A 25,399-nucleotide genomic window follows, 5' to 3' on the forward strand; every position below is an offset into this window, starting at 1 on the left:
AGAGGGTGTGCGGGAGGTTAGTGAGGGACTCCAGGTAGCTGCAGCCCCCCAGAAGCTTCTCTCACTGTTCAGCTGCACACCCCAACTGCAGATAAGCCTCCGAGGCCAGGACCGGGCAGAGTCGGCAGGGCCTGTCCCCACCCTCCACCTCACCCCAAGGTCTCCGCCTCACTGCCCTGACCATTGTCCACAGCAAGGCTCAGGCAGTGGCTACTAAAACAAGAGCTGATGTGTGGAAGGGAGGAGCCAAGGCCGGCAGGGGCATCCAAACGGAACCCACCAAGACATTATAGCTCCCCACAACCTGAGCTTCCCCCAGAGAGAATACCTCCATCGAGACGCACAGCCCTGCAGAGGGCAGGGTGAAGTGTCTGCCAGCCACCAGTCCCCCAGATCACATAACACCTCACAACATCTTGTCCCCAATGAACTGGCAGGGACTCCTGCAGGGGCGGGGTGGGCACTGCTGTATCTAAACGGGGGTTGGGGGGGGTGGGGTTGTGCAGATCCATCTGAGCCAGTTTATGGAATGTTCTTGGGGCCTGCCCTTCCTTGGCGCCCACTCCACCTCCCTAAAGAAAGGAAAATTATTTTTCGTATTGTAAACTTTAAACATGAAAAAGCTGTTTTTAATTAGCAGAAGCTGACTTGCATGTTCAGTCAGTGAATGTCTGTGTCCTTCCAAGAAAGGGAAACACGCCTTTGCACTGCATATGTACACAACACACACACACACACAACTGAATGCAAGGACACACAGCAACTCATGAGCTCACACAATCAAGCCGGACATGCCCACCCCTGTGCTTCCGTCTATGCACCACTTCAGACACACACATGCTTTCACGGATGGTTAAGGGCAAGCCCACCAGGCCAGAGGTAGGTCTCGGGGATGGGGGGTGGAGCCCCGCCTAGAATCCCCAGTGAGGGGCTGGGGGCGTGGCTCAGGGTGGAGCCCCTGCCTAGAATCCCCAGTGAGGGGTTGGGGGCGTGGTCAGGGTGGAGCCCCGCCTAGAATCCCCAGTGAGGGGCTGGGGGCGTGGCTCAGGGTGGAGCCCCTGCCTAGAATCCCCAGTGAGGGGCTGGGGGCGTGGCTCAGGGTGGAGCCCCGCCTAGAATCCCCAGTGAGGGGCTGGGGGCGTGGCTCAGGGTGGAGCCCCGCCTAGAATCCCCCAGTGAGGGGCTGGGGGCGTGGCTCAGGGGTGGAGCCCCGCCTAGAATCCCCAGTGAGGGGCTGAGGGCGTGGTTCAGGGGTGGAGCCCCGCCTAGAATCCCCAGTGAGGGGCTGGGGGCGTGGCTCAGGGGTGGAGCCTAGAATCCCCAGTGAGGGGCTGGGGGCGTGGTCAGGGTGGAGCCCCGCCTAGAATCCCCAGTGAGGGGCTGGGGGCGTGGCTCAGTGGTGGAGCCTAGAATCCCCAGTGAGGGGCTGGGGGCGTGGCTCAGTGGCAAAGGGCAGACCTAGTATGTGTGAGCCCTGGTTTCTATCCTGTCCCATACACAAAAGCCAGCTCCGTCATCCGGCAGATGCCCTCTTGCAGGTCGGTAGCAGCCCTGCCCTGGCCTCTCTGCCTTTTATCTTAAAGTCTTAGGGATCTGGATCGTCTGGAACCTAGGGGCACTGGGCTGCTTCCTGCTTCTTCTAGAGGCCTGGCCAAGGTCCTCAGGCGCCTCCCTCCACACCTGGGCTCTGGCTGTGGGAAACTGCCCTCTCAGGGGACGGTGGTTTGCAGGCCCGAGAGACAGGCCAAGTGTGACTTCTAGGGCCTCGCAGTGAGTCAGGCCAAGGGGGCCTCCAGGGAGCCGTGTGAGGTGGGAATCTGCCTGGACCTGGCCAGCTTGGAAGCCCGCCCCTGGCTCTGCTTTCCAGAAGTCAGCTCCAGCTTGAAAGTTCTCACGGCTCGGATCCCCTGCGCTCTCCCAGTGCTGGCGGCACCTGGCTGGAGTCTCAGCAGCCTGGGACCTAGCCCAGGGGGACCTGGCCAGAAGATGCCCATACACAAGAGAGGTGAGTGCCAATCAGCATTCCAACTCCAGGTTTGTGGCACTCCCGTCCAGGCAGGGCCCCTGCTAAGCTTGCCTTCCAGGGTTCCCCGGGGCTGACCCAGCAGCCACAGCTCCCTCCTCACCAGCTGATCTCTGATACGCTGCCAGCAGCCATGTGCCCAGCCGCAGGGGTTGATTTAAGATTCGGTCCGCACCGTTCTTGGCACTGCTGATGGATGCGGTTGTTTTCAATCCGGGCACAGCTCCCAGCTCGGGCCAGCAGGCTCCAAGGGTCGGAAGTTTCTTTGGACAAGAGGGAGGCTTTGCTGCCCCCTCCCTCACTTTCTGCTTCCTCTGTGGACAGGATGCCAGGAGCTTCTGCAGCCATCTTGTGGCTGTGATGAGCAAGGTAAGTGAATTATGGAGACTCCCTGCCTCCTAAACCCTTAAAGTCACAATCCATCATCCCATCCTGGACCTTGGACCTCAGATTCCTTGTTATTCAAAATGCTACTTAAGATGCAGCAGACAGATTTTTGGATAGCTGAAACCAAACAATTCAAAATTAGGAGCCAGCAAGATGGCTCAGTGAAGATTAGAATTCACCACCCAGACCCACGTGGTGAGGGGCAGAACTGACACCTGCAGCTTGTCCTTTGACCTCCGTGTGTGTTCCATGGTGTGCACACACGCCAAACACGTGCACACCAAACAGAACATGGCACAGCAGCTAAGAGTGCCATGATCAGATCGCAGCACCCACAAAGAAAACTGTGGTCACGAGTGTCTGTAACCCCAGTGCTGTGGCGGGTGGAGACCCCAGCTCCAGGGTCCACAAGGGATCATAGAACAGGACGCTCATTCTTCTGCCTCTACTTGTACACATACACATAATGTGAATGTGACAGACCAGGCATGTAGCTCCATGAGAGTGCTCCCCTAGCATGTGTGAGGCCCGGCATTCAATTGTGTGGTAACACCCTTGCACACAAAACTGGGCGTGGTGGTACACACTTATCATCCCAGCAACCTAGAGCTGAGACGTGAGCACTGCAAGTCTGACCCACCCTGGGCTACATAGGGAGATGTGCAGTAGTTTCCCGAAGTGGCCAGGAGGCTGAGTTAGGGCTAAGAAGAATCGAAGGGGTGAGGTGCCAGACGCTGAGCTGAGGGACGTCATAGTCCCGGATGCCGAGGGCACTGACGTTGTCACACCACATCAGAGGACAACGCTCAGGAGCTGGTTGTCTTCTTTCACTAGGTGGGACCCGGGGACTAAACTTAGGTCATCATGCTTGGTGGCAAGCTCCTTTGTCCATGGAGCCATCTTGCCAGCCCTGTTCTACTATTGTTGAGTAGGAAAGCCCTTGACTGGTGCTCCAGGGTCTCAGTTATGAAGTATCTGACACCATGACCAAGGCAACTTCAGGAGGAAGAGTCCATGGGCGTCGGGAGCACAGCAGGGAGCACAGCAGGGAGCACGGCAGGGAGCACGGCAGGGAGCACGCAGCAGGGAGCACGGCAGGGAGCACGCAGCAGGGAGCACGGCAGGGAGCACGCAGCAGGGAGCACGGCAGGGAGCACGCAGCAGGGAGCACGCAGCAGGGAGCACGGCAGGGAGCACGCAGCAGGCATGGCGCTGGAGCAGCAGCTGAGAAGCTACACGTTGAGACGACAACCACCAGGTAGAGAGCACACTGGGAATGGTGGACTTTTGAAAGCTCACAGCCAAACCAGTGACATGCCTCCTCCAACAAGTCACACCACATCATCCTCCCCAATTCCACCAACTGGTGGCCATTCTCATTGAGACCACCATACCCAGTCTATATCCTCTGCCTATATTTCTGCAGGAGAGACAGCACATCTGTGAATCAGTCAGCTACTGCTACATAAGAAAAAGACCCAGCTGGGCGGTGGTGCTGCACCCCTTTAATCCCAGCACTTGGGAGGCAGAGGCAAGCGGATCTCTGTGAGTTCAAGGCCAGCCTGGTCTACAGAGTGAGAAACAACCCCATAGCTAGGTGTGGTGGCACACCCCTTCCACCCACAGAAGCAGGCAGATCTCTGATTTCAAGGCCAGCCTGGACTTCAAGAGAGCATTCCCAGCTGGGCATGGTGGCCCATGACTTTAATCCCAGCAGACGAATCTCTGAGTTTGAGGCCAGCCTGGTCTACAGAGTGAGTTCAGGACAGCCAGGGATACATAGAGAAATCTGTCTCAGTAGCCCCCCGTTCCCCAAAAAAGTAGTAAGAGAGCATCCCAGGACAACTAGGGGTACAGAGTGAGACCCTGTCTCAAAAGCAAAACAGAACACCTAAGAAACAGCCCTGCACAAATTGTTAACACATGGTTCTCCTGTGGGTGATTGGGCATTGAGTGTGTCATCCAGGCTGATGAGGCTGCAGTCTGTTTCTGGCTGGGAGGCTCTTCTCTGGCAGTGTTCTCTATTCTTGTCTTGCACACTTCTGAGGCCAGCAGCAAGCCAAGACCCCATTCCTGCCGCACAGGTAGGTGTCCAGGGCTACGTGGAACCGTGTTCAGCTGCTGAGGTCTAGCTAGGAGGCTGCTGTGTAGCTGCAGCCATCTACCCTGTGCCCAGCACAAAGCCAAGGCCAGTGTGACCAGTGGACATTTCTCCCTGAAAAGAAAGAACCAAAGTATCCTAAGGCCAAGTCTGTGGGTACAGGAACAGGTGGAGAATGGGAACCAATAGTTGGACCCCCACCATCAACGTGGGGACTTCTTTTCATGTGGACCAGCTTCCTAAATGGGAACAGAGACCTGGATGCTGGGCAGCCAGGAAAAGACAGGTCAGTGTAGCTGCCATGTGTGTGCCAGAAGTTGAACCTGGGTCCTCTGCAAGAGCAGCCAGTACTCTTAACCACTCTGTCTCTCCAGCCCTCTCCCCAGCCCCTTGCTTCTGTAAACGTTTTTATATATCATGTGGGGGTCAGAGGACAGCTTGCAGGAGTCGGTTCTCTCAGTCCCACCATGTGGGTCTTGGGGACTGAACTCAGGATTGCACTAGGCTTCAAACCTTTTTGTGCCTGCCTTCTTGCTGGTCCCTGGTTCAAGTGCAGGATGGGTAGACGGGACCTGGGACCTCACCTGACTGTGCTGTCCAGATGGACTCCAGGTCCACCTTTCGGTTATTTGCAGCACTGGGAGAAAACCTGGTGCTACCCAGCTGCATTCACACACACACACACACACACACACACACACACACACACACACATAAACACATACACATACATCACAAATACAGCTAGGTGTAACTGAAACTTTTCTGTGTTCCCGCCCGGTGGCCCCGCAGTCCCACAGCCATTCAGACCCAAGTAAACACACAGAAGTTTATATTAATTAAAACTGCATGGCCTATTGGCTCAGGCTTCTCACTAGCTAGACCTTACGTCTTAAATTAACCCATTTTTATAAATCTATACTTTGCCACATGGCTCGTGGCTTACCCGTATCTTTACATCTTGCTTCTCATGGTGATGGCTGGCAGCATCTTGATTCAGCCTTTCTATTCCCAGAATTCTCCTTGTCTGTTTATCCTGCCTATATTTCCTGCCTGGCTACTGGCCAATCAGTGTTTTATTTATCAACCCATCAGAGCAACATATATTCACAGCATACAAAACATCCCATGGCAGCTAGGTCCAAGAAGCATGGGTGAGTGGTTTCTCAGGTGAGCACTGCATCTCAGGTAGTGTTCTTTAGCATCTGTTCATTCCCTCCCAGAGAGTGGCCCAGAGACAGGCAGTGTGGCAAGGCACGCTCACTTCTGCTTGGGAATCAGAAAGGGATGTCTGCAGCCAGGTGGTGGTGGCACATGCTTTTAGTCCCAGCGTTCAGGAGGCAGAGCCAGGAGGATCTCTGTGAGTTCAAGGCCAGCCTGGTCTACAGAGAGAGATTCAGGACAGGCACCAAAACAACACAGAGAAACCCTGTCTTGAAAAACAAAAACAAACAAAAAAAAAAAAAAAAGAAAGAAAGAAAGAAAGAAAAAAGAAAGAAAGGGATGCCTGCAAGAGGGAGCCTTTTGCAGTAGGTTTTGGGGGATGAATAGGAGTTCCTTAAGCAGAAGGTCACTCAGTAAACCTGTTTCCATGCCTACAGTAGCATGTATTGTATTACCTGGCAGACATGTATGAGCTGTAACCTTGAAGGAGGGAAAGATCCAGAGATGATCGCAGATAGAAGTCCCCTGCGAGGCTGAGATCTTGAGGCCTTGTGGCTGGGGGTGACTCAGGTTTGATGACAGCATCCATCTGCCCTGATTTTATAACGCGAGGTCAACTTACTTTGCTGTCTATTAGTACACTAATGATGATGACAATGATGTGAGTGTGTGTGAATGTGTGTGTGAGTGAGAGCATTGTGTGTGTAAATGTGTGTGTGAGTCTGTGTGTGAATGAGAGCATTGTGTGTGTGAATGTGTGTGAGTCTGTGTGTGAGAGCATGTGTGTGTGAGTCTGTGTGTGAGTGAGAGCATTGTGTGTGTGAATGTGTGTGTGAGTCTGTGTGTGAATGAGAGCATTGTGTGTGTGAATGTGTGTGAGTCTATGTGTGAGTGAGAGCATTGTGTGTGTGAATGTGTGTGTGAGTCTGTGTGTGAGTGTAAGCAGAGAAGTCTGTGTGTGAGGGTGTATGTCTGTGAGTGTGTGTGTGTGTGTGTGTGTGTGTGTGTGTAGTGTGTGCTGCATCCATGCAAGTTTTTTGCATCTATTTATGAGCATGTAGAGACCAGGGCAGGACATCTGGAATATTCCACCCTCTCATCCTTATTCTCTTGAGACAATCTTTCACCATTTAGCCAGGCTGACTGGCCAGTGAACTCCCAGAATCCACCTGTCTCTGCTCCCCAGTGTTGGGTTACAGCACACCCAGCTTTTTACATGTGTGTGGGATCCAGGCTCAGTCCTAATGCTTGTACAGCAAGCATGCTTACCCACCAAGCCAGTTTTCCAGCTCCTGTTTTTTTTATTTAAAGAAGTTATTTATAATTTATTATTTCTGTATGCCTTGGTGAACGTGTGTGCAATGCACAAGGAGGCCAGAAGGAGGCGCTGGGTCCTCTGGAACTGGAGCTACAGATGGTTGTGAGTGGCTGTGTGGGAATTGAACCTGGGCCTTGTGCTTTTCCTGCTGTCTTGGTCGCTGTTCTGTTACTCTGAAGACATTTACAGTTCACAGGTTTAGTCCATTATCCTCACACCGGGACATGGTGGTGTGCAGGCAGACATGGTGCTGGAGAAGGAGCTGAGAATTCTACATTTTTATCTGCAGGTAACAGGAAGTGAACTGAAGTAGACGTAGCTTGAGCATAGGAGATCAAAGCCCTTCCCTACAGTACTGTATGTACAGTACAGTACATACTTCCTCCAGCAAGGCCACACCTCCTAACTAACCCTTTTACTCTACCAAATAGTGACACTTGCATTTGACTATAGGAGCCTGTGGGGCTTTTTTTTTTTTTTTAGATGGGATTACTCTGTGTAGCCCTGGCTGTCCTGGAACACTTGCTCTGCTGGCCTCGAACTCGCAGAGACCCGCCTGGCTCTGCCTCCCGAGTGCTGGGATTAAAGGCGTGCGCCACCACCGCTCGACCATTTTGGGGCCATTTCTTAGTCAAACCACCACGCCACCTACTGAGCCACCTCTGGGCCCCGCCCCGGAAGTCTCAGTCCTCCCACCTCAGCGTCCCCAGTGCTGGGTGACAGGTGTGTGCCACCACATCCTGCAATTTCCTTTGAGTAAAAAAGGAAGCGGGAGCCCCTCTGTTGATTCTCTCCGCATCACCTCCCTCAGGCCTGAGGGGTTGGTCAGTGGATCAAGGAGCGCTCAGGTCACGGTCAAGCCACTGCCCAATAAGCAGGCTGGCACTTCCAGCACCTGGGAGTCAGGAAAGATCCAGTTGTAGGCGGGGCTGTGGAGTGGATGGCGTGTGCAGAACACAGCCCCTAGCTGTACCTTGCTGACCTTTGTGTCCTCCCAGCCCTCTCTCCTCCGTTTGCCTGTGGTTGTCATGGGCTCCCTTGAGATCTGAGCTTAGAGTCAGCTGGTATTTAACCAACACATGTTAAAGTTCACTAAAGCCATGTGGGAAGGAAGCTGAGACTGTAGTCGGGGCCCGGTCCCAGCCGTGGCCCCGTGTTTAATCTGTTTCTGGCAGCTGAGGGCCCTGTCTGTGCCCTCTGACCTCTCAAGATGACGGCAAGAACTAGCTGGCAGACAGGAGTGTGTCCCAACTCTGCTCTGCTGGACAGAAATTGTGGTCTCAGGCAGTGCCAGATGGAAAAGATAGACCAAGGAAAGGTGTGGGGGTGCACAGTGGCCTCGTGTGCAAGGCCTGGTTCCCTAGCCGGAGCACTGGATGCAAGATAGGCCCCCCAGTCTTGGCACCTCAAGGTTCCATCCTCCTCTGGGCGGTCTCTTTCAGTCTCTACAGACCTGTGTGTGACATTGATTTCGCTCTAAGTGCCCTTCCTCTCCCCCTTTTTGTGTGTGGGAATGAGAGTGCAGGTGCCTCAGGAGGAGTTGATCCTTAGGGGGACCGGAGTTACCGGTGTCGTGAGCTGCCTCCTGTGGGTACTGGGAACAGAACTGGAGTCATTTGGAAGACCAGCAAACCCTGTGAACTGCTTGCTGGAGATAGCCCTCCCTCCACCCCCTTGATTTTCATTTTTTTTAAACTTTGTTTTTAATTTTTTTTAAATAATTTATTTACTTATTTTATGTGCATTGGCGTTTGCCTTCATGTATGTCTGGTGTCCCCTAGAACTGGAGTTACAGCTGGTTGTGAGCTGCCATGTGGGTGCTGGGAATTGAACCCGGGTCCTCTGGAAGAGCAGTCAGTGCTCTTAACCACTGAGGCATCTCTCCAACCCCTGATTTTCATTTTTGAGGAGGGTCCTGCTCTGCAGCCCAGGTTGGCTTTCGTCATCATGCCTCAGGCTCCTCGGTGCTGGTATCCCAGGTTTAAAGACTGCAGATTTACAGCAATCTTGAAATGAGGTGCCAGCACAAGTCAGGTGGGCGCCTCTCCATCCATGAAGGGTCAGCCTTGCAAGCCTGACCTGAGTTCCAATCCCCAGTATTCAGAGGAAATGTCTGTCATGGCAGGGAGCATCTGTAATCCCAGCACAAGGGAGGTGGAGACTGGAGGATTCTTGGGACTTGCTGGCCAGTCAGCAATCTCTGGGCCCAGTGAGAGGCCGTGACACAAAAATGAAGGTGGGAGCGACCAAGGAAAACACTGAGGTTCATGGGAGTGTGTGTGTTCCATTTCCTACAGTAACTAAGTTTCAGAATTGAATCTCAGACCTCTATAGATGCATGTGCCTTCCTTCCAATGCGTGGGCGCCTGAGCGTGCACACACACACATACACACACACACACACACACACACACACCTCAGAAAGTGCTCAAAACTGTGGTGACCCATGGGCTTGAAAGTCTGAGGCAGGAGGATCAGAAGTTCAAAGTCATTTTCAGCTATATAGGGAGTTTGAGGCTAGCCTGGGCTACATGAGACCCTATCAGGGAGAAGAAAGGCTGGGTGTGGTGGTTTAGCGCTGTCATCCAAGCACTCAAGAAGATACACAGGAAGTTTTCCACAGGCTCAAGGCCTCCCACAGTCTGTCCTCTCCCTTCCTGTCCTGTGCATCCGTCCTCTCTACCCACCTGTTCTATTATGTGGGTACTTGCTGCCCCTCTGGAAAGTCTGACAAATGTGGGTGTGTCCTCTAGTGTCACTCTCGCCAAAGAGGAGGTCCTAGCCTTCTGCTTCCCCATTCCATCTTGCTGCCAACCCTGGGGTGTGAACTCCACATTGGTGACCAGGACCCCTCTGTGTGACTGGAGACAGCTCGACTGCTTCCTGGCCACTGCTGCCACTGGGGAGACTCAGTTCCCCCTTTTATCCCTGACCAAGGTTGGGTTTCTGGCCCTCCTGCGAGCACTCAGGGAAAGCAGACAGCTTTGCCAAGACTAGGCTGGCTACACACAGCAAGGAGTCGAGGGGCTGCAGGGGACCCGATGGGGACTCCAGGCCACCCGATGGGGACTCCAGGCCACCCGATGGGGACTCCAGGCCACCCGATCAAGTGTCTGGATGAGGGACCTGCAATATGGAGTGAGAACGGACAGGCATTAAAGATGACCTGGGGTTCGTGCTTTGGGGCACGGAGTGAGCCTCACAAAAGCCTGCAACTCCCTAGCGCTGGTGGCTGCAGCAAGCTTTCCGCATGATACTGCTCTTGGATCTGTCTGATCATTGATCTCTGTTTCTTTTCTTCCTTCCTTTTTCTTTTCTTCCTTCCTTTTCTTTTCTTTCTTTTTTTCTTTCCCTTTCTTTCTTTCTTTCTTTCTTTCTTTTTTTTTTTCAAGACAGGGTTTCTCTGTGTAGCATTGGAGCCTGTCCTGGAACCCACTCTGTAGACCAGGCTGGCCTCGAACTCACAGAGATCCGCCTGCCTCTGCCTCCCGAGTGCTGGGATTAAAGGCGTGCACCACTGCCCGGCTCTTTTTCTTTTTACTTCTTTTGTCTTTTGAGACAGTCTCTCAGGCTGGCCTTGAATTCTCTATTGTAGCCGAGGATGACTTTGAACTCCTGATCCTCCTGCCTCAGCCTCCTATGTGCTCGGATGACATGTGTATCCCTATGCCCAGCTTCCATGACTTACTGCTGTGTGTATGCCAGAGGAAGGTGTTGGGTGTCTTTCTTCATTCCCCTCTACCTATTCCTTTGAGGCAGGGTCTCTCACTGAACATGGAGCTCATCTACCAGCTACAATGACTTGACTTCACCTCCCTAACACCGAGGTCACGTGGCCATGCCTGGTTGTTATTTGTATGTTGGAGATTCAGACTCAGGTTCCCATGCTTGTACCCATGGAGCCATCTCCCTAGGTCTAATTTTTTTTTTATTAAAATTTTTCATTTATTTTAGATACCGAACAGTATCCCCTCTCTCCTCTCCTCCTGTTTCCTGCCTCCACCTCTTGTCTACCCACCCCCATCCACACCTCCTCCATTCAGAGAGGAGCATAGCTCTAATATTTCTAAGTTAAAAGTAAACTTTACTTATGCATCTGTGTGTGTGCGCGCGCGCGCGCTCGCTCGCTGAGGGCAGAAGAGGGCGTTGGATGCTCTAGAACCGGAGTTACAAGGGCTTGTGAGCTGCTCCACCTGCGTGCTGGGATCCAAAGCCGGGTCCTTCACTAGGGCAGCAGGTGCCCTTAAGCTCTGAGTCTCCTGTGTCTCGGGCTGACTGAACTCACTCTGCAGCTAAGGATGGTTTGAACTCCAGATCCCCTGGCTCCAGCATTCTGCGCCATCCCACCCTGAGCAGTGTCAGTGTTCTTAGAAGGCGCGGCACATTTCTCTAGATCTGAAACCTTATTATGATAATTGCGTGTGTGTGTTGCTGGGGACCGACCCCGGCTTGTGTGCCGAGCCAGGCTATGCCCAGAAGCTGCACCTCGGGCCTCCTGCTCCCGTCCCCGGCCGTGCACCCCAGTAGCCCCGGGACCGCGGCCGCGGGTTCACGCCGGTGCCCTGGTATACAGCGGGCGCTCCATAACTGCTCAGTGGCAGCTGGGGTGAATGCACAATGCTGCCTGTGTCCGTGCCGCTCCCTCCGCCACTCAAGTCACTCGGAGAAGGAACAGGACCCACAACCCGGCGACTACCGTCCGGCGGACCGCGCGCGCCTGAGTGCGCGTGCGTAGCCACGTCCCTCCCGGCTTCCCAACGCGCTGCCTAGGTGCGCGCATGCGTCTCACCCCCGCGCCGCGCGCCGCTCCAGTGCGCCTGCGCCATGCTCCGGGCCGCGTTTGCATCTGCGCATTGCTCTGAAGCCGTGGGCCCGGCCGGCGCCTGCGCAGTGGCGCCCGCGAGTGGGGGGGGTGAAGAGGTGGAGGAGGAGGAGGAGGAGGAGGAGGCGGCGGCGAGAAGATGGCGACTTCGAACAATCCGCGGAAATTTAGCGAGAAGATCGCACTGCACAACCAGAAGCAAGCGGAGGAGACGGCGGCCTTCGAGGAGGTCATGAAGGACCTGAGCCTGACGCGGGCCGCACGGGTGAGAGCGCGGGGGAGGGGAGGGGAGGAGGGCGGGGAGGAGGGAGAGACGCGGGGGCGGGGCTGCGGCCGCCGCAGGTGTCCCACGCCGCCAGCCGGTGCGGAGCGGCTGCTCGCGAGATTGCTCTTTGGACTGGACAGGTGGTCCCGTCGCAGCTACCTGAGGGGACAGGTGTCATCCGTCATTGCCACCTGAGGGGACGTGCGCCTCTTCATAGCTACCAGAATGGACACGTGTCACCCCCCTGATTGCTACCTGATGGGACAGGGACTCCATCATTGCTACCTCGGGGGACGTACGTCTTCATCATTGCTACCTGAGGGGTCAGGTGTCATCCTTTATTGCTACCTGCGGGGACAGGTGGCCCCATCATTGCTACCTGAGGGGACAGTTGTTACCCTTCATGCTCACTTGTGGGAGTAAGGGGTCCCACTGATGCTACCTGAGGAGGTAGTTGTCACCCTTGTGCTACCTGAGTGGAGAGGTCACCTCATCATTGCTACCTGAGGAGGGGGTGCTGTAACTGTCACCTCGGCCGCCTTGGGTATTCCTGCTTCTGCCATGAAGCAGAGGTTGTTCCTCTTGGATAGCTAAGTGGCCCTCCGTGGGGTCCCCAGAGTTTGGAATCAGCATGGAGGCAGCTGCTTGGTTCCTGTGCAGCCTCTGTGCTGGGGACCAGGTGATGGGGACCATTCATGACAGGGAACAGCTGGCCCTGAGACAGGATGGAAGATGTGACTGCCTCAGGTGGCTGGTCCTGCTGGGTTCCTGGCCACAGTGGCGTGGCCTGGTGCCTGACCCTTCCACATCAGGTGTGTGGTGTCGGACGTTCCTCCAGGGTCAAGGACATGATGATGCTTAGTGTGGGCGGCAGGGACCTCGCCGTGTGGCGTGTTCTGCGCACTCTTGGGCCTAGGTTGCAGACACCCATGTTCCTGGTTTCTGAGACCCACTTCCTGCTTCCCAGGTGACCTGCCAGGGACACAGGTCAGCTGGAGCCTTTGGTGACTTTATAACCAGCTTCTCGTTTCTCCGAGACTGTGGCCTCACAGATGAAGTGTGTGTTGGGATGTGCCCTTTCTCACTCTGAGCAGACCCAGTCCCCTGTGTGATGCGGGGACTCATGTTCTCCCTCAGCACATGAGAGAGTCATGGTTGGCGAATGAATGAACAAATAAAAAGTGTGTCATCCCTGTGTCACTCACAGTTCAGGGCAGCTGAGGCTCTTCTGCTTTCCAGCATATAGTAGGTGTCTGCATACAGTTGGTGTCAAATGTTTGCAGTGTAAACAGAACAGAGAGTTCCATGGCCGCCGTTTCCATGGAAGTCTGGGTTCTTCCAGGAATTGGGAATGAATGATTATGGAAAAGACTACTGAGGCAGGGTCTTATGTAGCAAAGGCTAGCCCTGAACTCACTGAGTTGCTGAGGATGAAGTCTTGATGCTCCTGCCTCCACTCCCTGCGTGCCACCATGCCTATCCGGAAAGGATTTAAGAGCTCGGTTGGAGTGTAGTGGAGAAGTGTGGTTTGTGTGTGACCTGCAGCACTCACTGGCTTACAGTTTACTGGTTGAGTCCTGTAGCCGCACACCGTCTTCCCGGGCAGGCTCACTGTGCCGCAGGCGTCTGCCCCATCCGCAGCCCCGGCCACTTTGCCTCCCTGTGGCCACGCTTGTTCCGGTACCACATGCCTTCACCTTTGTGTTTGGCCTCCATGCCCAGTATTGAGTTTTCACGGTCATCACGTAGCTCGAACCACGCTTCGTCCCTCCTTGAGCTAACACAGTGGGGAAAGGCGCTTTCCGCCAAGCTGAGGGAGAACCGACCTCAGACTTGTCCTCTGACCTCTACGTGTGTGCGATGTCCCGTAAGTGGCCCAAGTTCAAAATATACCCAGCAGGTGGGGTGTGATAGCACACGCCTGTCTCTCAGCAGTCTGGGGGTTGAGGCAGGAGGATCGCTGTGAATTTGAGACCTTTCAAAGACACCCTAGGCTATACAGCAGAACAAATCTTAAAGAAAAGGTAAAGGTGCTAAGGATATGGCTTAGAAAGGTGTGAGGACTGGATTTTGCCCCCCAGCAGTCTGTAAGCAGCATGTGCCCACACTGGCAGCCTATGGAGGCAGTCAGGCGATGTCAGGGCCCCCCAGCCAGCCTGGTCTACAGAGTGAGGTCCAGGACAGCCAGAGCTACACAGAGAAACCCTGTCTTGAAAAACAAGGTGTTGGGGATTTAGCTCAGTGGTAGAGCACTTGCTTAGCAAGCGCAAGGCCCTGGGTTCGGTCCTCACCTCTGAAAAAATAAAGAAAGAAAAGAAAAAAGAAAGACGATCAGCTTGAAGGCTTCTAAAGAACAATGCCTGAGGCTGGCCTGTAGTCTCTACACACGTGTGTACACACAACCACATCTACACACAAAAGAAGACAAAAAGACAAAATTTACCGATTTAATATTTTTTGAAAAAAAAAAAAAACAAACCTACATTTTGATTTATTTTGAGAGTTATGGCTGTGAGGTCAGACTACAGCTGTGGGAACCGCTTCTCTCCACCACCACGTGGGTCCCAGGGTCCCAGTGGGTCGTCAGGCTTGGCGGTAAGCTCCTTCACCTGCTGGCCTGCCTCACCGGCTCCTGTAGTAGTTCTGTACGCCTGCGGTCCAGCTTGTACCTGCACCTTTGCTACCCCATGCTCTGTGGGCTGGCGCTGGAGTACTCGTCTGTTGTCCTAGACGTGTGGGGCTCCTCACCTCTCGGCCCCTTGGGAACTGCACCCTGGACCCAGGTATCCGTGCCACGTCCTGATCTCTGTGTCCTAGGAAGATGGCGGAGCACTGCAGACTGCCGGTGTGGGACGTGCAGAGAGAGGGGCTGGCGGCCCGAGCAAGGAGGCGGGCAGCTGGCGAGGGTGGGGTGGGCTGGTGTTCGTGCCGCTTGCTAACCATTGGCTTGGGACACTGGGTTCCTGGTATAACTGAGTATCTTAGGCCACAGGCCATGGGCCACAGAATGTCCTTTGTCAGCTAGGTGTGGTGGCACGCGTCTGTTGTCCCAGATGCTGTGGAGGCTGAATCTTGAGGAGCCTAGAGACCAGTATTGAGGCCAGCTGGACCGCACAGCGAGGCCCTGTCTCCACAGAAACAGTAATACGGGATGGCCCTGCCTGGGCTGAGTGGTGGTTTTCTGCCCTTCATATGTGACGGGGGGATTTTGCTGAGAATAGGGCCTGGAACATTTGTAATTCACTGAGTCTCCCCGTGTGTGTGTGTGTGTGTGTGTGTGTGTGTGTGTGTGTGTGTGTGTGCGCGCGCCATAGCACATGTGTGGAGATCAGAGAACAGTGGACAGCTTGCTGGAATTGGTTCTTGCCCTCTGTCATGTGACTCCTGGAGATTGAACCTAGTTCATCAGGCTTGGCAGCAATCACCTTCCTACCTGCTGAGCCATCTTGCTGGCCCTTTGGCACTTTCTCCTTTGCTGCCAGCTACCAGGGCTACCATCTGTGACCTTTGCAGAGGAAATACCCCACTGCTGTCAGGAGGATAGGAGTGACACCCTCATTACTGCTCCCCTCTCTAGAAGCTCCTCCAGGGAGTGGGGTGCACCCCCATAGCATCTGGATGGCGGCCTGTGAAAGCCATCTGTCTGTCTCTGCTCAGCTCCAGGACCTGGCAGTGAGACCTTTCTTGGTGAAAGGGCTCTGTAGATGGGATTGGTGAGGTCACTGGCACCTTCTAAAAACAGGAGATGGCTGGGTATGGTCGCATGCACTTCTCATCCAGCACTCAGGAGGCTGAGGTGGAAGGGTCAGGAGTTCAAGGCCAGCCTCAGCTACATGAGACCCTGTCTCCAAAAAGTCTAAGTAAAATAGAGAAGATCAGACTCTACAGGAAACAGGCTGTGGAGATGCAGCCATGTGAAAACAAGGAGACGGGGGAGGGAGAGGGCAGCGGCCAGCAGCCTCCTGGAGAATGCCCGCCTGGAGCATCCAGCAGGCACTGGTTCTGTGACACTGTGGTGGCAGACTTTTGTCCCCCAGGATCTGGAAGACAGCCATCCCTGTCATTTACAGCTCTGTTACTTTCTTAGTTTTGTTTTGTTTGTTTCTGTTTTTCGAGACAGGGTTTCTCTGTGTACCCTTGGCTGTCCCGGAACTCTCTCTGTAGACCAGGCTGGCCTCGAACTCACAGAGATCCGCCTGCCTCTGCCTCCCGAGTGCTGGGATTAAAGGCATGCGCCGCCACCGCCACTGCCTGGCCTTTGTTTCAGTTTTTGAGACAGTCTCACTCTATAGCCAGGCTGCCCTCAGAATCCTGTGACAATAAGCATCAGCTGCAGTCCAGGCTTCCATGGGTTTGTGTATGTGTGTGCGCGCGCGCACGTGTACATGTGGGTACAGGTTAGAGCAGGGCATCAGGTGGGGTGTGTGTGTGTGTGTAGGCTGACTTTTCTGTCCTGTCAGCCAGTTCTCAAATAACCACACAGAGACTTATTATTAATTATGAATGCTCTGCTGATAACGTAGGCTTGTTACTAACTAGCTCTCACAACTTAAATTAATTCATATTTCTTATCTATGATCTACTACGTGGTGGTATTTTTTCAACCTGAATCTCCTGGCAACTCCTTGTGACTCCGCCCTTCCTCCCAGCATCCTCTCAGTTTGGCCCTCCCACCTAACCTCTGCCTGGTTATTGGCCAGTCAGCCTTTTATTAAACCAATCGGAAGGTGCCTTGGCAAAGACACGTCTTCACAGTGTACAAAAAGATTATTTCATAGCGTATGTGTGCACGCACATGTGTGCGTGTGGGCACAGGGCGGAGCAGGGCATCCGGTGTGCTGCCCCACCACTTGCTCTCATTCCGTTCACTCTGGCTCTCTTGTTGGTCCTGGAACTTGACTGTTGGGCAGCAAGCCCCAGCCACCCACCCTCCCTGAAGTTCTGGGGTTACAGGAATGTACGACCAGTGTTTGCTTGTTTTGTCTTTTTTTTGTTTTTTTGAGACAGGGTTTCTCTGTGTAGCCCTGGATGTCCTGGAACACACTCTATAGACCAGGCTGACCTCAAACTCTGAGATCTGCCTGCCTCTGCCTCAAGTGCTGGGGTACCCCGCTTTTTATGTGAGTGCCAAGGATTCAACCTCAGCCTCGTGCTCGCTCAGCAAGTGCTGTTACCGCTGACCAATCTTCCAAGCTACTGTGCTCACTTTTGTTTTGTGTTTTGTGTTTTTGTGTTTTTGAGACAGGGTCTCACTACATATCCCTGGCTGGCATAGAACTCACTCTGTAGTCCAGGCTGGCCTCAGACTCAGAGATCCACCTGCCTCTTCTCCCCAGTACTGGGATTAAAGGTGTGCGCCACAACACCTGGCCCCTTGGTCATTTAAAAAATACTTATTTATTATTTATTTAATTTTATGTATATCAGTGTTTGCCTACGTGTGTATATGCGCCATGTGAATGCTTAGCTCCCAAGTAGACAGAAGACAGAATCAGATCACTTGGAACTGGAGTTATGGATAGTTGTGAACCTCCATGTGGGTGCTGTAAGAACAGCAAGTGCTCTTACCACTGAGCCATCTTTCCAGCCCTAGACCCCAGAATTTAAAGACAATATGAGGGTGGTGATATGGTATGTTCCAGTGGGAAAAGTGCTGCCAAGTCTGATGACCTGAGTTTGGTACTGCGACCAACATGTTGTGTCTTAGGGTTTCCTTCCTTTCTTCCTTCCTTCCTTCCTTCCTTCCTTCCTTCCTTCCTTCCTTTCTTTCTTTTTAAAGATTTATTTGTTTATTATGTATGCAGTGTTCTGTCTTCATGTATGCCTGTACACCGGAAGAGGGCGCCAGATCTCATTACAGATGGTTGTGAGCCACCATGTGGTTGCTGGGAATTGAACTCAGGTCCTCTGGAAGAGCAGCCAGTGCTCTTAACCTCTGAGCCATCTCTCCAGCTCATGTCTTAGGGTTTCTATTGTAGTAAGGCACCACAGCCAAAATCAACTTGGGGAGGCAGGGAATTATTCCATTTTAAAACTCACCCCCCCATTAAAGGAGAGGGGGCAGGAACCTGGAGGCAGGAGCTGATGCAGAGGCCATGGAGGAGTGCTGCTTACTGGCTTGCTCCTCATGGCTTGCTCAGCCCGTTTTCACACAGCACCCAGGACCACCTGCCCAGGGGTGGCACTGTGCACAGCGAGCTGGGCCCTGCCAGATCAATCATCAATCAAGAAAACGCACAGGCTGAATCTAGTGGGGTCATTTTCTCAATTGAGGTTCCCTTTTCCAAAATGACTCTGGTTTCCGTTGGTTGATAGAAATTATAGCCAGCACATGGTAGAAAGAAAACACCAACTCCTGCAAGTTGTTTCTTTCCCTTACGCGCACACACACACACACACACAATGGCATTCACACACCCCTCCCCAAACATACAGCACAAAGAAATAAACAGAAAAAGTAAAGCTGGTTATGGACTGTGTGGCCAGACCATGTGTCAAAGCAAATAAGCAAAAGAGCAGCGTGGCTCAGGGGCGGAGCCCCGCCTAGAATCCCCAGTGAGGGGCTGGGGGCGTGGCTCAGGGGTGGAGCCCCGCCTAGAATCCCCCAGTGAGGGGCTGGGGGCGAGGCTCAGAGTGGAGCCCCGCCTAGAATCTCCAGTGAGGGGCTGGGGGCGTGGCTCAGGGGTGGAGCCCCGCCTAGAATCCCCAGTGAGAGGCTGGGGGCGTGGCTCAGGGTGGAGCCCCGCCTAGAATCCCCAGTGAGGGGCTGGGGGCGTGGCTCAGGGGTGGAGCCTCTGCCTAGAATCCCCAGTGAGGGGCTGGGGGCGTGGCTCAGGGGTGGAGCCTCTGCCTAGGATCCCCTAATGAGAGGCTAAGGGTGGTTCAGCAGGGCAATTTCTTCTGTTGACTTGGTTTCCAGATCCAGGTCTGTGTTCCCCCTGTCCCAGGAGGCAGATCCTGCCTTTGCAGCCGTTCATTCCTTGTCTCAGTTCTGGAGCTGGCCATGACACCATGACATGGAGCTTGGCCTGCACCTCTTATTTCCACAGACCATGTCCTCTGTTGGTTGCACAGAATGTATGCCTGGGTTAGTCCAGCAGGTGGCCCAGCGCAGGAGGCTCTCAGAGGGCTGACCCTGGTCCAGGTGCCTCTGTTCATGCCGCAGTCAGCAGGTGACACTGGGTGGTCCTGCAGGCAGTGCTGGTGATGGAACATGGGGCCCCAGTGTGCTGCAGGGCTCTGCAATGGAGCCACACCACCACCCCTGCGTTTCTGTTCTGGTGACAGAGACTCCACTTTGTGGGGCATGCAGCGGTGTGGGCGCCGTGACCAGCTGTCGGTGTTTGGAGGTGGGGCATGCAGCGGTGTGGGCGCCGTGACCAGCTGTCGGTGTTTGGAGGTGGGGCATGCAGCGGTGTGGGCGCCGTGACCAGCTGTCGGTGTTTGGAGGTGGGGTGTGCGGCGGTGTGGGCGCCGTGACCAGCTGTCGGTGTTTGGAGGTGGGGCGTGCGGCGGTGTGGGCGCCGTGACCAGCTGTCGGTGTTTGGAGGTGGGGCGTGCGGCGGTGTGGGCGCCGTGACCAGCTGTCGGTGTTTGGAGGTGGGGCGTGCGGCGGTGTGGGCGCCGTGACCAGCTGTCGGTGTTTGGAGGTGGGGCGTGCGGCGGTGTGGGCGCCGTGACCAGCTGTCGGTGTTTGGAGGTGGGGCGTGCGGCGGTGTGGGCGCCGTGACCAGCTGTCGGTGTTTGGAGGTGGGGCGTGCGGCGGTGTGGGCGCTGACATGAGACCTGGGCCCGGCTCACCCAAGTGGAAAAGGGAGTTGAACCCTCTGCTGGTGGCCCTGGGACAGTTGCACTGCAGCAGGCAAGGACTCTCTGTGTCAGCTCTGGGGGCAGGTGCAGTATATACCTTGACTCCTGCCTTGGCATCTCATGGTTCCCAATCATGGTCCCTCCGATCCCTTGTTTGGGGCTCGTTGGACTTAACTGGGTTGTGCTGGGTGAGCTACTATCTGTACCAGTGGCTTTCTGGTTTCAGCTTGACCTCATGTGGACATAGAGGTGGGGTGCAGCCAGGGAGATAGTGGGACCTGGTGCCTGCTGAGGAAGTGCCACAGCCGCCAGTCACTCGGTGGGCACACTGCCATCCCTGCCCTTGGGAAGGGGAGGCAGGGAGATCAAGACGTCCATCCTGGCTACTTAGGAAGTCTGAGTCGGCCCAGACTGTGCAAGACCGAGAGCTGGGGAGGTGGTTTCATTGGTGAAGTGCTAGCGTGTGAGATTAAGGACCCAAGATTGATCACAGAATCCGCAGAGGAAGCTGGGTCCATGCCGAACATCTGTGACCCCAGCACTGGGTGGCAGAGATGGGAGGGTTCCTGGTGCTGCCCAGCCAGTGAGCTGTGGTTTACTGGGAGTTCATCTCAAGAGAAACAAGATGGGAGCAATTGAGGAAACACTGGGCATCGACCTGTGGCCTCCATGTGCCGATGGACATACATGTATGCAGCACACAGACCAAACCCAGCACCAAGTGTAGTGATTCATAGCTGCAATCCCAGCATGCAGGAAGTAGAGGCCAGAAGATTGATGCAACTTTGAGCTCAGCTTTGGTTACATATTGAGACTAACCAAGCAACCATCAGTGCACCCCTGCCCAACTCATTATTGAGGCTGAGGCAGGGGGATTGTGGGTTCCAGGCTAGCCTTGGCAGCATGGCAGACCCCCACTGGCTATTCCAGGGAGAACTCACCCAAAGCTAAGCCTGCCTCAAAGGTGTTATGCAGTCACAACTGGAGAGAGGAGGTCTGGCCCTGAGTGTCTGGGGTGTGTGTCTACAGGGTGGGCAGAGGCTATGACTGCATGAGACCCAGACGCATGTCACAGCCAGTGCTGGGCTGCCGATCACACCCGAGACGAGAGGGGAGAATGAGACCCCCAAGAGCTCATGTTGCAGAGCATGAGTTGGGCAAGCCAGGCTGGTCCGGTCAGAACCCCGAGTGATTTCTATCGTATCATGCAGTTTGGGAGCATGCCAGCCATCAGGCTGCAGCAGGGTGGGCCACTGTGCCAGAACCCATGTCCAGAGGAAAGGCTTTCGGAGTAGGGACTGCTGAGAGTGACTGGGAGGGAAGTAGGCAGGGGTAGGTAACAGGGGCCATGGAAGACTGCAGAAAAAAGGCAGTGTGAGGGTGGCTGGTGTGGAGTTCCAGGTGCTCCTGTGTTGATGGTAGCCCCCAGGAAGGAGCCCTGCGCACAACTGTGTTACTCAGGTGAAGTGTCGTGTGGCTTCTAACCCGAGCCTCATGCTAGTGTTCCTGGCCTTCCAACATAGGACATTGTCCCCATCACATACTCATTTGTTGTGAGCCATGGTGTTTAGAACCTACACATCCTCACATCTGCCTCCATCCATGCTGGATGTGAAGCCCTCTAGGACACTTCTCAGGGGATGTCTTTCCCTGGGTGTTCCCTAGTAGCAGGAAAGGGTGTCATGGCAGTGACAGGTCAGTGGGTTCCCGGCAGCTGTGTGTGTGTGGTCTGTCCTGGAGCTTATGGACAGCTGTGGCTGGGGACAGCCGCCGGTCACTCCTCTTGTACTGCCCATCTAGTGCAGCCTGTTTAGGTGGGTGCCTGTCCCAGCCAGCTCTGACTGTGTATCCCTTGCTGGATGGGTGCCAGCCAGGTGTGGCCCTGTGGCCCTTGCTGGACAAATGAGGAAGCCACTGTGAGCCTTATGGGCCACAGATGCAGAGTCAACATTAGGACTGCTAAGAGGAAATGAGGTGTGGCCAGCCTGGTCCTCCTGGGAAGAGGCTGTGTGCAGCACTAGTGTAGGCTTGGTGGACTGCCTTCTGCGCTGTTCAGCTCTGCACCCTCTTTGGAGAGGTCAGACTGGGTTGCATGGCCTCTGTCCACCATCGTGAGGGGAGAAGAGTTCAGTGCCAGTGCATCTCAGCAGCTGGCTGTGACACACTGTGCTGCTGGCAGGTATCTGGGGACACTCAGCAGGTGCACGGTATCCAGACACAATTCAGCAGGCGTGCGGTGTATTCAGCAGGTGTGCAGTGGATATGCAGTGTGTATTCACTGGGGGCCACTGGAAACCCTGAAAGAGTGTTTCCTGTTGGGTACAGATTTGGGCTTTTCTAGTGAGAGAGGTCCTGTCACCCATGGTTGGAGGTCTGTAGCTCAGGGACACCCTGAGCTGTTCTCAGGGTTGTGGCAGGTGGGTGTGGTGACAAGCAGTAGAGGTGGATGTACAGCCCCTGGTGACTTGGATGACTTCTAGGCCAAGTGGTAACCTTGCAAATAGATGCATACTGTGGGACGGCCTGGGAAGGTGCCTGACGGGCACACTCAGTTCTGCCACCACCCCACCCCAGGCATATAGCCTACTAAGTAGTCCTCCAGCCCCACTAGAGGGGGAGGTCTCATTTCCATCTGGGCCTCAGTTTCCTCTCTGTGAAAGGCTGGAAATGGACACAGAAGCTGCACTTCTTGCAGAGGTTAGGGCCCTGTCCACTGAGCAGACTCCGCAGTTCATTGTTTGGTTTTTGTTTGTTTTGAGGCAGGGTCTGTGTAGCCAATGCTGACCTTAGACCCCGGAGTGTCTTAGCTGCTGGAGTCAGCTCCGTGAGATGGGGTCTCAGCTCTGTAGTCCAGGCTGGCCTGGACTTGGGACAATCCTCTTGCTTCAGCCCACGTCCCTGGCTTGCTCCAGCACATCCTGTGCTGAGATGGTCTGCTGTGGCACTCTCGCACCACGAGTTTGAGAGGGTCCCAGGTCCTCCGTGCTCCCCAGAGCTTGCCCAAGGCACCCATGGCTCTGTGGGTTGATTCTAATCAGAGGACCTCTGCAAGCAGTTCTGTAGGAGCATGCCTCTCACCCGTCCACGGCGCCTTTTGGTGCATGAACGTTTTAGTCTTGACCAAGGCCAGCTCCTGGTTGTTGTTTTGTTTGTTTTCGTCCGCTGCTTGAGCCTGGCATCGTGTCCAAGAAACGGCCGCCAAGCCTGCATGGCTCCCGCGTTCCCGAGACACTGGCCAGGCCGCCTGCCTCATAGGTCTGTGGTTTCTGAGACAGAGCTGGGCTTGGTTCCGGTTCTACCTCGGGTCTTTGAGTGTGGATTCTGAGCTGTCCAGATCCCTGTCTCTGTGAAAATGCGGTTTTCCCAGAGTCCTTTGCACAGAGGCTGCTCTTTCCCACCCAGTGTCAGTAGTCACGTGACCGTTCCACGAGGGCTGGTGTCTGGAGTGTTCTATCCTGTTGGTTCAACATTGGCTGGTTTTTATTTTATTTTTTTAATACGTGGCCTCCCTGTGTAACTTTGGCTGGCCTGGAACTCCGTCAGTTGTTCTCAACGTGTGAGTTGTGACCCCTTTGGGTTACAGGGGGTCACCTAAGACTGTCAGAACACAGACATTTACATTATGATTCGTAACAGTAGCAAAATTACAGTTATGAAGTAGCAACAAAAATAACTTTATGGCTGGGGGTCACCACAACATGAGGAACTGTATTAAAGGGTCGCAGCATCAGGAAGGTTGAGAACCACTGGTCTGTGTAGACCGTACTGATCTCAAACTCAGATCTGCCTGCCTCTGCCTCCCAAGTACTGGGATTAAAGATTCGCACCACCATGCCCTTAATTTTTTTAAACTTTTTTTAAATGTTTATTTGCTGGGTCATGTTGTTTTTGTTCTTTTTTGGGGGACCACCACCCAGCTCCCAAATAAATCGCATATGGAGGCTTATTCTTAATTATGAATGCCTGGCCTTAGCTTGGCTTATTTCTAGCCAGCTTTACTTAATTTATCCCATCTACCTTTTGCCTCTGGGCTTTTCCTGTTCTCTTACTTCTGTAAATCTTACTCTTACTGTGTAGCTGGCTGTGTACCACCCCCCCCCAACTTCTCACCCCTCCTTAAAAACCCGTTCCACCTGGCTCCTCCCCACCACTTCCTGTCAGCTTTTGCTGACGCAGCCTCCTGACTGCTGGTGACTTTTATTTCATCAAACACACCTTTGCATCATTAAACAAATGTTCCAGAGCATAAACGAAGTAACACACCTTGAAATAATATTCTACAAACAGGGTCAGGCCACACATGCAGAAGTCAGAGGGTAACTGGGAATCAGTTGTCTGTGATACTTAAAACAAAGAGATGTACCACCAGCCATGTTGACACCCACTCCTCAGGCTGTGGGGATGGCCAGCCGTAGCAGGCCCGGTCTGCTGTCACAGAGAACAGGCAGGGCAGAACAGGGTAGTCCAGGGCCTTCGGGCCCAGCTTAGGGCCTGGGTGTGGACAGGGAGGTTTTGCTGTTGGAGAACAGGGCATTCCTGTGTGGGCTGAGAGGGACTGAGGGGCTGGGGCGAATGGAGCCTGCTTCCCTGGGAAAGATGGGTCCCCATACCCTTCTACCCTGTGCAGGCGTCCTCGTGCCCGGGAACCTCACATTTGTCCACATTTTACCGACTGTGTCCCTGCCGAGGCCTGGCCAAGGCTTCATCTGGTGAGCCTCTATGGCTCGGAGGTCTGGCACAGACTGCCACCCACTCCTTGCTCACAGTGGCCTGGCCCCCCACCAGCACACTGGCCCTGTGACCCCAGGCCATTTGCTCAGGCTGTTTCCTGTGTGTCTCTCCTTAGCTCCTCAGGAGCAGTCTTCCACCTGCCCTGCCCGCTGCGCAGCCCTGCCCGCTGCCCTGCCCTGCCCGCTGCCCTGCCCTGCCCGCTGCCCTGCCCTGCCCGCTGCCCTGTCCTGCCCGCTGCCCTGCCCTGCCCTGCCCGCTGCCCTGCACTACCCACTGTCCTGCACAGCCCTGCCTGCTGCCCTGCCCGCTGCACTGCCCTACCCACTGCCCTGCACTGCCCTGCCCGCTGCACTGCCCTGCCCACTGCCCTGCACTGCCCTGCCCACTGCACTGCACAGCCCTGCCCGCTGCCCTGCACTGCCCGCTGCCCTGCCCTGCCCGCTGCAGCTTGCTCTGTTCCCTGCTGGGGGCTCTGTGTTCCTCCACTCCCTGCCTGGCCTGAAGAATGAAGGAGGCTGCTGCAGGGCGCACAGGAGACCCCGGACATGCAAACTGCTCCCTCCATGGGGCTCCAGACAGGCCACGGCCCTGCCACGCTGACTTCATTCAGTCTGTGCAGGAGGCACTGTGCTGTGGTGGTCAGGTGGAGTCAGTTCTCAAACAGTTCACAGTTTGGTGGCAGGCATCCCCAGCTCCTGAAAAATCCCTTGGTCAGGCCTGGCTCTGACCTGGACCCTCCCCAGAGCCTCTGCGGGTGCCATCTCCTTGGCCCTTGCTGC

General features: G+C 54.7%; 1 protein-coding gene across 1 annotated transcript in view; it reads left to right on the forward strand.

Annotated features, from left to right (window-relative positions):
- The first annotated feature begins 11,919 nt into the window (after nt 1–11,919).
- Crtc1 (CREB regulated transcription coactivator 1) overlaps nt 11,920–25,399 on the forward strand; it is a 58,478-nt gene continuing 44,998 nt past the window's right edge. The window contains exon 1 of the mRNA XM_059244391.1: nt 11,920–12,080. Within this exon, the coding sequence (XP_059100374.1) occupies nt 11,955–12,080 (126 nt within the window). The 5' untranslated portion in view covers nt 11,920–11,954. The remainder of the gene's footprint in view (nt 12,081–25,399) is intronic.

Source organism: Peromyscus eremicus, chromosome 17 (genome assembly GCF_949786415.1).
Source record: "Peromyscus eremicus chromosome 17, PerEre_H2_v1, whole genome shotgun sequence".
Classification (NCBI taxonomy): domain Eukaryota; kingdom Metazoa; phylum Chordata; class Mammalia; order Rodentia; family Cricetidae; genus Peromyscus; species Peromyscus eremicus.